This window comes from Toxorhynchites rutilus, chromosome 2 (genome assembly GCF_029784135.1).
Source record: "Toxorhynchites rutilus septentrionalis strain SRP chromosome 2, ASM2978413v1, whole genome shotgun sequence".
Classification (NCBI taxonomy): Eukaryota; Metazoa; Arthropoda; class Insecta; order Diptera; family Culicidae; genus Toxorhynchites; species Toxorhynchites rutilus.
The window spans coordinates 274,747,688-274,766,123 of NC_073745.1; the positions used below are offsets into that span (position 1 = coordinate 274,747,688).

The 18,436-nt window shown below is 38.0% G+C and overlaps 1 protein-coding gene across 5 annotated transcripts in view; it reads right to left on the bottom strand.

Annotated features, from left to right (window-relative positions):
* LOC129767330 (probable serine/threonine-protein kinase DDB_G0282963) overlaps window positions 1-18,436 on the bottom strand; it is a 362,089-nt gene that overhangs the window by 329,729 nt on the left and 13,924 nt on the right. Inside the window, exons 1-4 of one of the 5 annotated variants that reach the window (XM_055768070.1) lie at window positions 16,873-17,044; window positions 15,660-16,283; window positions 11,538-12,086; window positions 1,129-1,290 (exon numbers count right to left, since the gene is read on the bottom strand). In XM_055768070.1, the coding sequence (XP_055624045.1) occupies window positions 1,129-1,290; window positions 11,538-11,951 (576 nt within the window). In that variant the 5' untranslated portion in view covers window positions 11,952-12,086; window positions 15,660-16,283; window positions 16,873-17,044. Of the gene's footprint in view, window positions 1-1,128; window positions 1,291-11,537; window positions 12,087-15,659; window positions 17,045-18,436 lie in introns of those variants that run through there. The other 4 variants (XM_055768069.1, XM_055768071.1, XM_055768068.1 and 1 more) reach the window with 4 other exon arrangements.

The following is an 18,436-nucleotide window of genomic DNA, read 5'->3' on the forward strand; positions in this document are numbered from 1 at the left end:
GGAAGGCGAAAGAATCTCTTTTTTGGCCCGATAATGTCATTTTCATAATTTATACACCCGCTCACAGCGCATTGAACCATTTTCGATTTTTCATTTCAGGAACATTTACGCGTAAGTCGGAAAACAAAATACGACTGGCGACTGTTTACACTGACAATTCGGATGACGTCATCAAAAAAAATGTTTACTCGCTAAAGAACTAGCCTTGTCTCTGTAAGCCGTGCTGAACACTAGATTTCAAAAATTACACAACATCAGCGCGAGTGTCGTGAGAAATCGTCCACAAGCGGTCTGCATTACGATTCAGTACACAACTTCGAAAAGTATTGGCGATCATAGTTAGCATTCAGAGAGGTGTGCTTTCTTTTTCGCCCATCACATGCCCCCAACTAAACTGTAAATCTTCCGTGTACAAAATCGTGTGAGAGCGCGTTACCTCAGCCAGAACGGACGCTGGAGGAATGCTGCTGAAAAACAAAATTGCGACACAAAAGCCGAAAATAAATCGTTCCCCGAGGAATGGTTTGATGGCCCATCACCGTGTTAACGGGACCCAGAATCATACCCAGTTGATAATTTTTCACTCATTTCTGTCGTTGTCGTTGTCTCCGTGGGATGGTTTTGGACCTCGCGAAGGGGATTTACAAATCCAAAAATTAGTAATCCCTCAGCGGAGCAGAAACTGCGCGTGAGAAAGAAACAAACCTTAATTAGAGCGCTAATCGTATTTAAACCAGCGAAATTACTACCCGTCTCGTCAACGTTCAAATAACAGATCAAGTGAAAAAAAACAACATTTTCATTTCAATTCAGGCACGTGAAATTCCAAACTAAACGAGATGAATCACCAGAGACAATTGTGACAAAGAGGGCGTATCGTTAATTAAGTCAGCTCAAGCCGCCACATTCTGAATATTGTTCGGATATTGGTACGATTTTCACTTCTATTCAGTACAATTCGCGACGCCATCAATTTCCGGCTCTCTACCAATTCACCGCTCATCGGTTTGTGCATTTGGTTTTGCAGCGGCAAACCAAAATTGCACCCGTCTCGGTCTGCCAAAATTGGCAAGGCCACTGAAGGCTGAACAGAAAACGAAAAAAAACACGAAGAAAGCTTGCACCTACCTTTCGTAGTCGTAGAACCTCGATTTCGTTGGCCTCAACGCTTTTTCGCATAGACGAAGATGAGTTGGAGCCGGATGGCGATTGTGAAGGTACTGCTGCTGCTGCTGATGGTCCGGACATTAGCTTTGACGGAGTTCTCGTCGGCGAGCCCGATTTGGAGTCCTGTGGGGAGAAAGAATACAAGATAGTTTAAATCATTCCAGCAACGCGTTGATAATAACAAGTATATCGAACGAAATCTGGCAATCGCAACGCATTTCATACATCTTCGTTATGAAAAAAGAAATTACACAGATTCCATGTAACGATATGCAATAGGGGATAATGGAGGAAAGCGATTCCATTTGAATGCAAAGGTCATTTATTCTGATTTTTTTTATTTGGTTCAATTTTGCAGACGGATTCTTTATGACCAAAAAAGACAATTTGCATCATCGGTTTGCCATCTTGACTCCATCCTTACTTTCGAGAAGGGCTAAAGCAAAAATTGCTTGGAAATTTAAAAAAAAACCAAAAATGGGTTATATCTGTGATATAACCGCAAGGTAGACGTAGGACTATCGTTGGCTCGGTAATCATTTATTTGAAATTGGATCTGAATCAATTCTTAATGCATGAATGAATGAATATTTTGAAAGTTTTTTCTTATTAGTATGTGGGCGAATGAGTATAAGTATGAAATTGTTATATACATAAAATTCAACTCTTTCGAACTTGTTGGTGGTCCCGAAACGAACCGATGGAATTTGAGTGGCCTTGTAAAAGCAACTGAAGATGTTTGATACATGATTCGTTTTTGTTTTCGTGAGAATAACACGAGATTTTTCATTATCACAGAAATAGAATAGAAACTGAGGCATTTCACGGTGAAAACGAAATAAAGTCTTATAATCTTGCATAAAATTCATTTCGTTTTTATCGTGATGTGGTAATTTTTCATGAACAGTCATGCGAAAGCAGAACAGAAACTGATGTTATTGGATTGCATCACGGGAACACCAAACTGAATGCGTAAATGGGTGAGAGTATTCCTTCTCTCGGACGCATTCACGAGCAAACAATATTTCATGACTGTTTCATGCGAAATAGAGATGTGCCATCCGCTCATGAGCTGTTCATTCGAATCGCTTCATCATAGTGAGCGGATTCGGATCGGCTCGCAATCAAAACAACGCAGCTCATCAGCTCATTACGGAGCTGGAGAGCTGATGAGCTGCTGAGCTGTTGAGCTGATGAGCTGCTGAGCTGTTGAGCTGTTGAGCTGATGAGCTGCTGAGCTGTTGAGTTGATGAGCTGCTGAGCTGTTGAGCTGTTGAGCTGATGAGCTGCTGAGCTGTTGAGCTGATGAGCTGCATAGCTGTGGAGCGCAAAAGCAGCAGAGAGTGTGAATTTTGAGACGCGGAAGAATTTTTCGTCTCCCGCGCTTTATGATATGACGTCAGTTTGTTTTCGTGTGTCCCTCTTCGTTCTTTAGCTTTAGCAGAGATGCCAGAGAGCAAAAGTTTTTGTTTTGAAGATATTCAATCGTTCCATTAAATTTTTCTTACATCGCCAAACAAAATAATAAAAATTATTATATGCTTGTAAATGGAATTACTATATTATATTGTTATTTAAACATGACTGTTCAAACGCATAAATTTATTTCCGCGTGCTGAATCAAAACAATTCAGAAAACTACCCGCCATAAATGCTGATGATTGATAATGGTCCTTTTGTTACCTTTATCATGGCGAAGAATTGCTTCTCGTTGCGCCTATTAATGGATTTATTTTTATATCCTTGGATGCAAAAAAAAAATCTCGCTAGTTTTATCAAAAAACGTTGTCTCAGTCAATATTTCTGAAGGCATTTTATTTGGGTACTGCTGGTTGTTCTGTTGTTTAAATTCAGCATATCCTAAGCATCTTCTATGTTGGATTTCAGCATTCAATATTTGTTGTATATTATATTATTAGAATCCATATGAAATTTAGTTTGTGTACAATTACAAATTAAATTCGTTTATTTTTTTGATTTCCGTCTATTAAGAAAATGAACACTATAAAATGTCCCATGGTAGTTATGCAATTGTGTGGACAGCCGCAAAATTCAATTGAGCTGAAGAGCTGTTCCGAATGAGCAGCTCACTTGTATGAGCTGGACGGCTCTGAGCCGCTCACCATGATGAGCTGATTTGCCCATCTCTAATGCGAAAGCAGAACAGAATCTGATGCGAGTGAAAGTACTCACGCCTTGCGTGTGTCCGCTATGGTTTCCCAAACACTCATGCAAGCGAGCAGAAGAAATCACAGCTTGCATGTATTTGCTCTGACGGTTTCTCCAGGTGCCTAGATTTTGCGTCCGTGTTCGGGAACACATTGCGATCACCAATCATCATCAATGAGCAAGATTGTTTTGAATTCAAAAGCTTGCTTTCAAAGTAATTTTTAAGCAATTAAAACGATTTTTTGGACCAATAAGTGACAATCATATAACTCGTTGACATTTTATCTTTCGGATGAACGGATGAAGTGATTATTATACTACTCCATTCAGCCGGTAAAATGGTATTAACGTACAAAACCTTGCAGTCCAGCGTCACTCTCTCGTTTTCGAAGCTTTGAACTCACACCCCGGTACAGAAATGAAAGACGTAGTCCTACGTCAAAACTCCGAAACGGTTGGTCCAACTGACTTGGTATCTTTCGTAATGTAGGTTATTAGGTTATTAGGTTATTATTGAGATGCGGAGAAAGTATGCACTGTTAAAAAATGTTTTATTTTTAGTTTTATTCCGAAAACAACACTTAAAACTCAATTTTCTCAAGAAAAGGGTTTTTGTTTTTTTTTATTTTTTGATATATTGCAGCGCACAACTAATGAAGTTTATTGCACAGTGCTCCAAAATGGAAAAAATGGAAAAAAGTTATAAATTTTTTTATAAATGTTTTTGACTCGATTTTATGAAAGTACGCATGATTTGCAATAAAAGAAGGACTACTAATTGCTACCGTTCCCGTGAAACAGTCATCAACTTTCGATCGTGTTCGGATGTTTTTCGTATTTATTCAATCTTTTTTCTAAGGAAGTTGTAACAATGCAATTTTCACATCGGCTACCAAGGATGGAAAACAAGGGAGCATGATGTGATTTACGATTAATCGCAAACTGCACAGATCGCAATCTGTGCAAACTGCGACTAACTATTAATCCTCACCCATCATAACCAAATGATTTTCTCTTGGTAACTCTGAGTTGACCAAAGCATTGCTAGACTGAAAGTAGTTCGAATAATTGAGTTACTCTCCGTCCTCGTTTTGTTTACAACTTCTAACAAGAATTTGCTCCATGGGAATGAGTGTCTCTATGACGTACGATTCTCGCTCTCTCGTCCGGGCGTTCAATTTTCCTTTCCGAGTGCGTTTACTTCGATGAATCTGGGTAAAATAAAAAAATGCGCTACAGCAGATAGGACGACTTTAATGTTTAATGTTTCACAGAGGATTTTTCAGATGGTATTTAAATTAATCTACAAGAGACTACAAACAATAATCCCCCTCAAATCACTAATTTTATGAGTTAATGTAAATGCGTTATTGGCCAAGGCTATTACGACATCGAACACGTGGTCTTGCGAGATATATTTTTCCGCCAGCCCAAATACAGACCTCTTTTTTCGGGCCCGAGTAAACTGGTGGCTAGAAAAGACCTTGATTACCTTGAATTAATCAAAAAACATAAATTAGCGCAAATATGTCAACATGTGTTTTTTTTTGTGTAAGCACGTAAATATTTACTCATAAAATTTTTGGATTGTAAAAACTCTACATAATTTGTATGCAGTTAGACTATCCACAGTTAGTGTGGGGGGGGGGCGAATACTCATACAACTCAAATGGATAATGATTCTCTGCTATCACAAAGCTGAGTAATTTTTTGACGTTTTGTTTTACTATTGATTCATTCAAAAAAAAAACCTTTATTTTTAAATGTTTTCTTATCCTGAGACTGGCTCACCATATTGTACTGCTACTAAAACCGTAGGCTAACTTCAAGGATATTTTTTATTCATTTTCGGCGAATAATCAATAGAGTGCCGTGTTATGAAACATCAGAATAATAGCAAAAACAATATTACGATCATAAGGTGTTGGATAGGTTATTCCAGACGACATTGGAATATATTCCATATGATCATCTTTAGAAAGATTAAAGACCTTTAAAGGATAAATTTATCTTGGGCACATTGAATTGATGTTCATGACTTCCAGTCGGGTGTTTATCAGCTCTGATAATAATTGTGTGGTCCCCACAAAGCATATATTCCAATGCCGTCAGTTCACTGAAATTCTTAGCATACCGTTTGATGATAAGGTAGGATGTTGATAATCATTTGCTGCGATACCTATTTTTCCAACAGTATTCATTCGACAAAATGAAGACTGAATACCTGAAATTAACCAGATTTAACCATGCAAATCTGCGGTCAAAGCAGTATGTACACTTGAGAGATGCAACAAGTTTGAAGGGATATAAAAAACATTAGTCGTTCGATAAATCTACTGCCAGATATGTCGGAAGTCCACGATATATGAATAAAATACGTCCATACTAATTCATTACATTTATTCGCAACGAAGAACGTAACCACACAGAATTGAATTAATCAAATATGTGATCCGTTTTATCTACAAAATAAGAAAGGGTCTGACATTCAATCGAATTCGAAAGGTGTTTCGTGAAGTCACTAATTGAATTACTATTGGAAAAATTATTTGGAGAGAACTGTGAATGTTCAGAATTATTGGTATCTAAAAACGATTTCGGGCGGGATGAGATTCGCCCAAATCTGCTGGTAATAAAATTAATCACTTGCATCCATTACCCGTCTGCTGTTCATCGGGCGGGAGACGACAGAAAAATAAAATCGACACGAGACTGAGTCAGCCACTCACTGCGGACAATGCAATAGAGAATTAAAAATCCCTCGATGAGTGTCGTAAGATTTCAGTTATTCGTCTCTTGTTACACTTTCCGATCAAGAACTCATCATCCGCTCTATGGAATGGGATTAACCGTTTGTGGCTTGCACTCACGATAAAACTTGAGTAGTAGAAGTAATGTTTCGAGAGTGCAAGCAGTGAGGATTCCGCTTTCATATTGCTTTTTTGAGATCTTGGTAGCTCACCGTTCCAAGTATTCTCTCTGTGTACATATGAAGAATAAAAGAGCATCGCCTGCTGGGGGTGATTTAAAAATATCCGACTAGAGGGATATACTTATTCATTGATCGTTGAATGTGATTTTTTACCATCCCTGTCGGCTACTGCTGCATGTTTACACGTCAAACTATGTGTGAACACTTTTATTCCATTAGATAAGCAGTATTTTTTTAATCTGTGGGTCATGATATTCATATTTTCGTGAATGGTACATACAGGGTGCGTGCAGTAGTTTTGTACTGAACTTCAAATAGCTGTATATCGGGCCTGTGTAGCACGATTACAACTAATTTGGCAGTACTGAAAGTATTTTAACCAATGCTTCTAGGTATCCGTGAACAAAAAACAGCTGTCAACGAGAGAAATATGACGAAACAAGATGATATTCGTTGTTCTGTAGTCAATTTTCTTCGCGCCGGGATGAGTGTAAACCAGCGATACTCAAACTTTCTTCTATACAGGCTACAAAATAAAAATAAAGAAGTTGGTGTCCAAGAAAAGTAGGACTACGAAATTACTGTCGGCGAGAACAAACATTATAGAAATTTAAAAACGAAATTCTTTACTACACAAATTTGGTAGCATTGGCAAGGACCGATGAGTGATTGCTTTGACTGGTCGAAGATCGCGAAGCAATAAAACGCAAATTTAAGCTTTTTGCTCGCTGTCTAAAGCGACATTGAAATACTGAACTTATTGAATATCCTAGTAGTTTCATAGTTTCTCTTGGCAAAATTTCATTTCCAGTGCTTCTAAAAACAACGCCCCAAAAAACATGCAAAACGGTAACAGAAAATCCGAACCGAATCGTAATGGCGACAGCAACCACTGCGGTATAAATTTTCACATTCTGTTTGCCAGCGAAAAACACAGCTCTCAGCACTGTAGAATACCTTCTTCACATCCGGCTTGAAATGCGCTGCAATTTGACGCCACCTTCAACCTGGAAACAATGCTTGAATTTACGAAAATTTAATTGTCGATCGAATGAAAGTCACCAATGAGTCATTCACGATGTATCGGTCATCCAGGCAGTGGCAACGAGAATTTCCAAATGGCTTTCCACAAAGACGAGTGTTTATTTCAGTTTTCCAAATTGGCTTTTTTCAAGGTTGAAGGGGAAAAAACTGAGAAATTTTGAAAGAACTAAAGTTTTAAACTCTCTGCAATTCAGAGAATTATGATCATCATTAACAATAAATCCGAACATATATCTAAATTCACACAAGCACTCTTCCAGCGAAAAAAATTATAAACCTCTATGCGCTTTTTATTTATCGGGAGAAATCTTTAAAATAATTTTTCAGTCGAAGGTTTTGGTGGCCCTGAAAAGGGTCGATGGGTGGTTTTGTAGAGACAACTGAAGATAGTTAATTTATGCCTCATTCTAGCTCTCTCGAGTAGAATGCACGATTGCCAATACATGTACTGTCACTCAGTATGCGCCCCCCGGCGATTATATAGGAGATGTGACAGCTGATGTTTATTTAAACATTTTGAAGGCTCTTGTAGTACCGTGAATGAAGAAGGTTGCTGCTGGCCATCATTTTATTTTCCAGTAAGACGGAGCTCCAACTCATAACGCTAAAAAATAAGTAAAAAAAACTTTTTAGGTTAAACGGCTTCTTTGTGATTAAACATAATAATAATACAGATAATTGGGCAAGTAGCAGTTATCATATCCCTTTCTTCATTAATCAAGGACATTGATGAGACTAAAATAAAATATCGGGGCAATTAAATTAAATGTTAAATGCGGATAATGGAATTGCAACATGCCCCCGATTTTATTTTAGTCTCATCAATGTCCTTGATTAATGAAGAAAGGGGTATGATAACTGCTAACTACTACTTGCCTAATTATTTTCTAGCTTTTAGTACATTATCTGTATTATTATTATGTTTAATCACAAAGAAACCGTTTAACTTAAAAAGTTTTTTTACTTATTTTATTTTCTAGTTTTTAGTACATTATTTATATCATTAGCATATTTCTCTATAATAAAACCGTTCAACTTTTTTAATTTTTTTAATTTCTCACCTTATTTTTCTCGGAATATTGTTATGATTAGTCAAATCAATTCATTTAATACCGACATTGAGGGGATTGCAAAAATACATGGTACCTACCCCACAGACATTCAAATATACATACAAACAGGTCAATCTGAATGAAACCATTCAAAAAAGAACGAGGTAACTTCGATATAACGTACATTTTGCTTTCAAAATTATGCGTTGTATCGAATTGCACACTCTATCGAAGCATAATATAGAACTCAAAAACGTAGCTTTTATTACTTAATTATGCTGCTTTTCGAGTAAAGTTAATGAATAAATTCAACTAGAAGACGAAGCCAACCTTTTTCATGATGTTTCCCTTCGTACTGTAGATTAAAGTATGATTCATTTAGAATCCGGAATCACAAAACAGTTGTATTTCTAGATTGGTAAAAGGTACAAAACAAGCTTTAGTATTAAAATACAGATAATTTATTGTTCTTTCAGAAAAAAATAATCAAAAAATTATTCCTTTGGAAAATGTGTACATTATATCGAGGTAAAATGTACGCTATATCGAATGACGTTATATCGAAGTTCCCCTGTAATTGGTTATTTGGGGACTACGGCCATTCTGGATTTTCATTTTTCATAAATAACTGTATTTTACTCGTCAAGCCCTTTCATTTGATACTCATATTGATGAGGTTGTGAAAAAATATATATGGCACCATCTTGTGGTGGCGGTCATTTTGGATTTGCATTTTTCATAAATAATTGTTTTCTACTTGTCAAGCCCTTTCATTTGATACACATATTGATGGGGTTCTGAGAAAATATTAAATCCGCCATTTCGTAGTTGCCGTCGTCTTGGATTTGAATTTTCTTAAATAACTGCATTCTACTAGTCAAGCCCTTTCATTTGATACCCATATTAGCCATTCAATATGGAATTATTATACAAATTATTCAAAATTTCCGAAAATCAAAAATTAAATTCTCCGATTAATCGAGTCTAAAATTCCGGATAATCGAGTCCGACTTAATGGTATTTTTGTGTACATTTTTGAACAGAATGTGGATCCGAATTCTACCACGTTATCTCGTCTAACCCGTTATAGGATACAAGTTCATACAGGAAACGGTTTTTCCAGGGCTTCTATTTAATGTATCAAAAGAGAAAATATAACAGTTTTTGAACAATGAAAAAACTCAATTCAAATGCAATTACTACACACAATCACATTCCTCTGTCAAGTTCCCCAGACCCATCAAATTTTTGAGCCCCCATGTGGTTCACCATAGGATCAATGGTAAAAAACGTAGTTTTCGATAGCTTCGAGATAAAAATTGGAAATAAATACTGGAAGTGCATCTTACTATGGTGTATCGAGAAATGTTATTTCAATTTTTTCATCAAAAATTGGAGTATGTACTAAAAAAAGTCTTGAAATATTGAAAAATTATTTTTGGGGGATTTTGAGATTCAGTTCTAATCTAATTCGTATTCAATTTTTTTAAATATAATTTTTTTTCAGAATTTTAACAGTGTTGCCCGATACAAAAAATATATATTTATAAAATTTTGATTTTTGTTTTAGAATTTTGAAACTCAGTACTGGTTTAATTTATCTTTAATAATGTTCGTACGTGTTTTCTGATATTTGTGATTTGTGAATTTCTAGAACTGCTCGGTACAAAAATATCCAATAATGTTTCTAATTTTTTTTCCCGGCAGACTTATCTCACTTCTTAACTAGGCGAACCTAGCCAGAATATTCACCTGCCCCCGGGCTTCTGAATGCCAGAGGGGGAATAGGCTCTGCGGAATGCACGTATCCGCATGCTCGTGCTTTTTTTATTCTGAATTGTTATACTATTTATATTGCATCATTTTTTTTAAAAATATGAGCAATTTGCAATGTTCTACCACAGAGGCTTTTCTCCTTTCATAAACACGGCTCATTGATGCTTTACGTTGCCGAGCCAGTTGAAAATAAATTCAATTCCAGCCGGCAAACAGAATTTGGCAATCGAACCACATTCCACACACCTTAGTTAAAAATAGAAATTAAGTTGCATTCATGTGAAGATATACAAAAGGGTACAATGAAGGTAAGATAATCACCAAAAACAAAGAAATAAGAACAAAAAGGCGAACATTGAACGAATTGATCGATTCTCCAGACTTTTCCCGAGTTCCAAAAGTGCCAAATTAATGAACCCATTTGTACGTTCAATGATCTCACTCCCCGCGTTTTCCTTAAACAGCAGTGGAAAGAAGTATTCACCGCTCGTCACCGATGGAATGCTCTCCTTTGCAGTCTTCCAAAACTGCCACCGGTAGGCGGGAGGACCCGCTCACATACCCACGTACGCACGTTGCCAAAACCGACACAAAACGGTATGCAGCATACTTTTCGAGAGCAGAGATTGCCCAGCTAAAAATAACCTCCGGGCAAAAATCTGCATAAGCAGAGCAGAGCAGAACATCGCCGGTGGACAGAGGATGCAATGCGTCGCGATGCGATTGGAAAATCCGTGCCAGCGATCGCGTGGTCAGGTCACACACGCAGTTCGCCAGTTCGCCGGAGAGAAAGTCAGGTAAGGAGATGGGAGGATGTGCTGAAGTGTGCGAGTAGGTATCATTCTTTCCGCTTCTAGGCTCGTGATTATTGCCGCTGTTGAGCACACTTCTATCTGCCGCTCGCTCGAGCTAATGATTTTATGAGTAATAAATTTTCGTTCCTTCATTCAGCTTCAGGGTTTTGGATTCGCGATCTACGAGACGCGTTGCATTCACTTTGCTTTGTGTATAGCTAAAACTTAATTGGACGGTTGGCTTCTGGGCCGTAATCGACCCAAAGCGAGCAGGCGTGAAGGAATGCACTCATCTGCTCTAAACGGAAAAATGCAACGATGTTTTGGCTGCACACACACACACAACCGACGAAGCGCTCACCCGGATGATCGGTATTTTCGGATATGAATCGAGTCGAGTGTTGAAAGTTTATAGGCAGTGTTATTCGAACTGATTGACACCAACAAATTAGACACTTTGGAGTTTGACGGGGAAAAATTCGAGGAGACTCAGCGCCGAGTGAACGTGATGTTTCAGAGTGTGCACTTTGAAAATTAGGTCAGCGTAGCTAATCGAGCTATTGTTTCGGATGGTATGTTCTACATAGATCACGAGATACTCACCGACAGCTTGGAAGGGTTCCACAGCGTTTTGACAATCCCTCCGTTGCTGGTGGCAATACCCCCGTTGACGTGTGTCGGTGTATCCTGCTCCACCTGCTGATCGAACACCGGCGAAGCGGACGGAGTGGTTAGCGACGAGTTCGGGCTGGTATGATCGGCAATGGGAGACAGCCCCACGTTGACCTCGAAATCAAGCGAACGCGTGAAATGATGTCCGGCCGATCCGTATGGACCGCCAACGCCGCCACCACCACCGCCAACTCCTCCGCCGCCCTGATTGAACGACAGCGAGCGCGCGAAGGAACTCTTGAAGTACTGACACGGGGCAGCCGTCGAGGACACGTCGAACTCCGCCGTCTTCTTCGGAATCCGGACCTCGTTGCTCTGCAGACGCGTTTCGATTGTTTTGGACATCGTGAACTATTTGTGAACTTTGTTTTCCCCTCGCTTTAGTTGAACTTGCACTTGCACCCCTGAACGCACTTTGTTTCGCTATCACACTTCTCACTACTGCTCAGTACGACATTCGGTTTGCGTTCACTGGAAGCACTGAATTTTTTGCGGAAATAAAGAGGAGCATGTATTGGGTTACGTGTTCGGATTTTCTTGGGCCTAAACTTGGTCTGCAGAAATGAGTCTCCGTTTCAGTTTGATGTTGGATTTATATTTTTGTGGCCGCCTTTCCCGAGTCATTCAACGCACTTTTTTCGCTTTTCGACTGATGTCTTGTCCAAAAAGTTACATGAAACATTCGTTGGGTTGTCCATAACCTCTCAAAAGGTTTTCTTTCACCGTTATGTCGAATGAAAGGGCTTACGTTGTAATGAAATGACTTATGACAAAGTAACTTCTGCAAATCTTTAAGCAAACTTGTGATAAAATACGTTGCTTCCATGTGCACTGTCGTGTTTATCTCTAAAGTTTTTAAACCTGGCGACTTTTAGGTGTCTCATGAACCTCGGAATTACCAGGAAATTTGTACACCGTACCATGGATTGAGTTTTGGAAGATGTTATTGTTATTTTTCTCTGGATAAACAATTGCAGAATTGTGAAGTGGTAAGCATTATCCAAACGCGCAAAATCCCACGTTTGGCCCGATTTGTGCTTCTCAAATTGTACCGACCAAAATGAGCAACCAGAGTAACAGCGGAATACGGTTTCCCCAACACCGACTCCAAAACCAAGGAGCCTGAAGAAATCGGTATCGCAAATACATGCAAACCGGGGGCATTTTCGTTCCCCCATGCATACATGCAGACCAGATTGTGCTTCCCCAACACGGTCTATCTAGCCGAGTAATCTGGGAAAACCGTCTTTTCATATACTAGAGGCAAATGATCTTTCATGTTCAAACCATATCATACCAAACGTAAAACTATAACGGATGATCAGACTCATCAATTAAATTTACTTACAACGAAGAACGTAATCTATCACAATGCAGTAATTGACCTTAAATGGGGTTTGTTCAGACTCTACAAAGTAAATATATTGAAGTTCAATTGAATTCAGAAATTATTTCATGCAATCATCAATTTGATCAATACAAATGAATGATTACTATGTCAACGGTGGTCCTACGCCAACCTTGCGGTTATATCATAGATATCTCGCGTAACTTTTGAAAAGGTCCAATGTAACATTTTCATAAACTCGAGAAAAACGAAGTGACACGAACATTATTCCGCGAAATGTTTTAAAAGGTATCGATCTTTATCATTAATTTTACAACTAGAAGTGAAGATTAACTGTGAAAAAGCAATCGTAACTGTTGTTTCTTGATTTAAGCTTAAAGTTAAATCCTCGGAGCAAAAAATGTTATATTGGACGTTTTGACTGCCCGCGTTCGAACATTTCTTAACAGATCGGAAAGATGTTTGCATCAATTGATAGGAAATATTTCTACGCGTCTATCACAACTAATAAAATATTATTTTTCATTAGATGACCAATTGAGTAACTGTACAATATCAAGCGTTATTTGAACGCCCTAACTGCCAAGTTTTGATTGGCCCGATTTACGGTTTCTCCAACACAGACTTCAAAATCGATGTACCTGTGGAAATCCGCTCTGCAAATATACATGCAAATCGGGGGTAGTTTGTTCCCACCGAGCTGTGTTTCCCTAACATGGACTTCAAAATCGATGTGCCTGGGGGAATCCGCTTTGCAAATACACACATGTCGAGGATATTTTTTGGTGTTGAGCACTTTTGTACTCGCTTGTCGTTGTACAGACCGGAATATGTTTCCCAAAAAACATACTTTTAAACTGAGAAGCCTGGGAAAATCGTAATTTCAGATACTAGAGGTGAATGAATTTTCGCGGTTCGAGAACTACGTAAACATGATATGTGCAATAATTTCAGAGAGAAATGTAAAATACAATGATCGTTTGACAATTCTTCCGTTTGCATATTCTGGTAGTCCTAGGCAACATATCAAACGTAAAAGGACGTTCATAAAATTTATTTGTAACGAAGAACATAATTTTCTACAAAAATTTCGATGCATTCTAAAATAATATTCGAAGTGGTAAACAAGTGTATTGCATAATATAATTGCGTAGTTCTACGTCAAAAATATGCGGTCGTGTCCTAGATACAACCCATTACATTTTTTTGTATCGGCGATAAAAAGATGAAGAAGATAGATACGTGAACGATTATTTTTGTAATGCATTAACTCGATTTGTTTACATTTGTTACATAGAACCTTTCCAAAAATTACGCGGGATATAATCCACCCACTTTTTTCTCAAAATTTCACTGAATCAAGCCACAGTATGCATTGACTGTTAGCATAATTTGATTTGTTTACATCTCGGCTTCATCGCAGCAAGCACGTAGCGGTTCAATTCAGCACACTCGAAACGAAAATCCTGGTCTATCTACCAGAGTTAATTTTTAGCAAATATTTTGGCATCCCGATTCATTACATTAAATGAGCCTAAACATAACAGAAAATGTGCTTCTCTCAAATATTTGTATAGCATTTGTAATATATATGTGTTATACAGTAGAACCCCGATTATCCGATTTTACATAACAGAAAATGTGCTACTCTCAACTACTTGTATAGCATTTGTATAATATGCTAGCTGACCCGGCAAACTTCGTCCCGCCCAAAATTTATTTTTTGCTATCAATACCTTCAAACATTCACGTTTTCTTCTAATAACATGCAAATAACATGTTTCTTCGTTACATGGAATAAGTGATTTATACAGAAAATATTATAAAATAAAATCAGCCCTAAATCGGACAGTTCCTTCCTCGAGTTCTGCTCTTGTCAACACCTTCGGCGATACTTTTTTATTGGTATAGATAAAAGAAGATATAGGAGTGCGTTTCATCACATTAAAATCCATCTCCAGTTTAGAACAAAGATCAATTTCGCTAGCGTAAACGTCAAATGGAGTAACAGTACTTGTCACTATGTAATTGTAGAACATATGATAATTTAATTTTCCGAGTTTTCCCTTTTTCCTTCAGAATTTCAAACCCCCCTTAGAGAGGGGGGTGAAGAGTCTAACCACCATAGAAACATTTATTGTACCCTAAAAGCTTATGCCAAATTTGGTTTCATTTGCTTGATTAATTCTCGAGTAATGCAGACATTTGTGTTTCATTTGTGATGCAGCCCCCCCTTAGATAAGGGGGTGGAGAGTCTAATCAGCATAGAAACATTTATTGCATCCTAAAGCCTCAATATGCCTAATTTAGTTTCATTTGCTTGAATAATTCTCGAGTAATGCAGAAATTGATTGCTTGATTAATTCTCGAGTAATACAGAAATTTGTGTTTCAGTTGTATGGCAGCCCCCCTTAGAGAGGGGGGTGGAAAGTCTAACTACCATAGAAACATTTATTGCATCCTAATTTGTGTTTCATTTGTATGGCAACTTCAACCGTTTGTAAAGCAGAAATTTCGACAGAACCTCATTACATTGAGCTCTGATCAATCACACGTGTCTCTCGCCCTGCTAAAAACAATAAATTCTCTTATTGGCGCATCCAACATCCAACATCCCTCAATGACAGGAAGCACTTCTGCAGACCAAAATTATTCCCAAAAACATTTATTGCCAACAATCAAATTGATTGTATCTCATGTTTCACCTGAACAAACACAGCTGCTTTGCTCGCAAACTATCTCTCCCTCTACTAAATTCCGTCCTAATGAGACAAGTAGTAACACTCGCGCTTGACGGACGTCTTTCGGAGGGAAGGTCGCGGATAAGTTTGGCAATTCCGAGCGGGGTAACCTTGGTTCAGGTTCACTTTTCTGGCGGTTACGAAAAAATTCGTGCGATGCTCCTGCTATCGTTATCTCTTCTCCACACTTGAACACAACAACACTAAGCAGTAATACCGAAAACGGACACGCTCACTTTCTATTGTCACTTGCTGCTGCTGATGCCACTGCTACCCCCGACTACAGCTGATTCTGCTGTCCAGTGAGGTGGAATCCATTGTGGGCGGTGCAGAGGCTGCTGTTAACGCCGGCTCTACTGGAACTGTAGTCCATATCGCAAAACTCACATGGCACGAGCAGGCGGAAAACGGTAGCCATTTTTCGGCGGGTATGTGTTAACGAACACTGGTTTATTTTTTGCACAATTCTTTTTATATCGCTAGTCGATCGAAACTCTTCTTTTTTATCCGGTTCACTCAGCCATGACGGCGCGCTGCCGTTCAGTTTTAATTCACCAACGCAACCGCCTGGAGTCTTCTTTCAATTTTCTAATCAAGATTAGATTGTACACACTTTTTGCTTTACTTTAGTTTTACTTCCAGTTTTCCGAAATCTCGCACTGCATGGTTGATAGCACTCGCTCGTGGATTGCACTCAACAGCGTGTAATAAAATACATTAACAGAAAGAATGTTTCCCAGGCATTATCGTTAGATTTGCTTCTCGTCTTCCGAAGAACGTTGGAAAACACGGTTCAAGGTACATTCACTTCTAGCACAAACCCGCATTATTGTGTATCATAACGCCATTGGAAACAATTGTTTTCCGAGGTACACCAACACACAAACACGATACTGTATACTATTCGAAGGTCGCAACAAAAATCCGACCAACCGTGGCCAGACCTGCACCCAAAATCCCAAATCGGCAAAGCGAAATTTGGCTAATAGATTGACTGACTGCCGACTACGATCTCCAAAGGACCCCGAAAGAACATCACTTCTTCAGAGCTGTGGCATCATAAGAACTGCAATTTCGGCACATCTTTTTTTCCGACTGGTCTGGTGATCTAGCACTTCAACAACAAAACGCGTGTCCTGTAAACCGTGACGAATAGAAACATAAATAATTCACAAACTTCATCCAACCGCAAGTATGTTGCATGCATCGAACGAACAACGTAAAATTCGCGTTCTCCAAACGGCTCTCTCTCAGCGCCGGTTTTCTGTTTTTGGGGACGGACCGAGATATCACGGATGCCGCACGATACACAACCACTCCGAGCGCGCTCCAAACGGCGAATAAACGTGCAGACGGAAAAGAGTTTCCTGCATTGGCCAACCGATCGTTCGCTCTCCGCGACGCATCAAAACAGCAGCAGAAGCAGTGGCACCAAACAGGAGTCAACTCTCACCGTTTTCGGTAAACAACTGCAGCGATGCTAGGGATGCTCGTGAGCTAAGCTATTGGACTCATAGTACTATTGTTCAATTCCGCGAGTTAAAGTTGAGAGAAATATACCTTTTGACATAGGACTATGTTTTTGATTTCTATATAAGGGTGGGGGCGTAACTCTACGAAAAATGTAACGATTCATTAAGAGTTTTCAAACGCGTATTACTCAAAATCGTTATTGCGACATATGTTGTATTGTAAACCATTAGACAGGAAAAATATCCAGCAATTTTTCGCATAAGACATAAACAGTGAATATAGTAGAAAAAAAGTTAACAATTTCACAATTAAAATGAGTATGTTTTTTAGATTTCACTAGCTACTCGTTTTCTCCCACAACGTAGCGAGCAATCTTTTTGCCTACATTTCAGCGTTAGCTCACAATGTGATTAGATGCGTATTATGAATTATTCTCGATATACCGATAATAGGCATTTATCAGTTGTCAGAAACAATGAAGGAGTGATCTAGGAATGATCTTGAAGATGATATTGGATGATTTCAGTCTGTACTCCCCAGAGTTTTGACGAGAGCCTGGCACAAAAGGCTAAGCGTTGATAAAGATTTTATTAGATTAAAGTTCAGGTTGTTATCTAATCAATGACGAGTTTCATGCCAACTCGTCTTAGGAGTTGGCAGCACCATCTCAGATAGTAGTGTAAAGACATGGGTCATTTAAACAACTTTGCATACTTGAAATATTCGAAAAACAATTATACTACTTTTTGAAAAAAGCCAATTTTTTTTCTTTATTTTTTACAAGAATTTATAACTTAAAAAATATGATACCTACACAATTATTGTTAAAGGATGAAATGTAGGAAATTGTTTAAAATTTTTGAAAAATCACGAAAAAAATTTTGTAAAAAAATTCGCTGAATTTTCTCAAAAACGTATTTTTTTGAAGCTCCCAAAAATAAATATATGTATATATAAATATATGTATATATAATATATATATGTACAATTACTTCAGTTTTCGTTAAAAATTATCAAAGATTTTTTTAGAAAAAAATTCATCGAAAAAAAAAAATTTGAAAATTTAAATTCATTTTTCTCAAAAACATATGCTTTTAAAATTCTGAAAAAATAGATATGAATAGACCATACAATTTTCTACAAGTCTCCCATACATCCGAAGGTAAGCACATTTACATGGAAATTTTTTTTCTCGAACAGTTTTTTCATATTTTTATTTGAAAAAATACTATTAATGTTTAATTCGTAACATTTTTTATATAAATTAT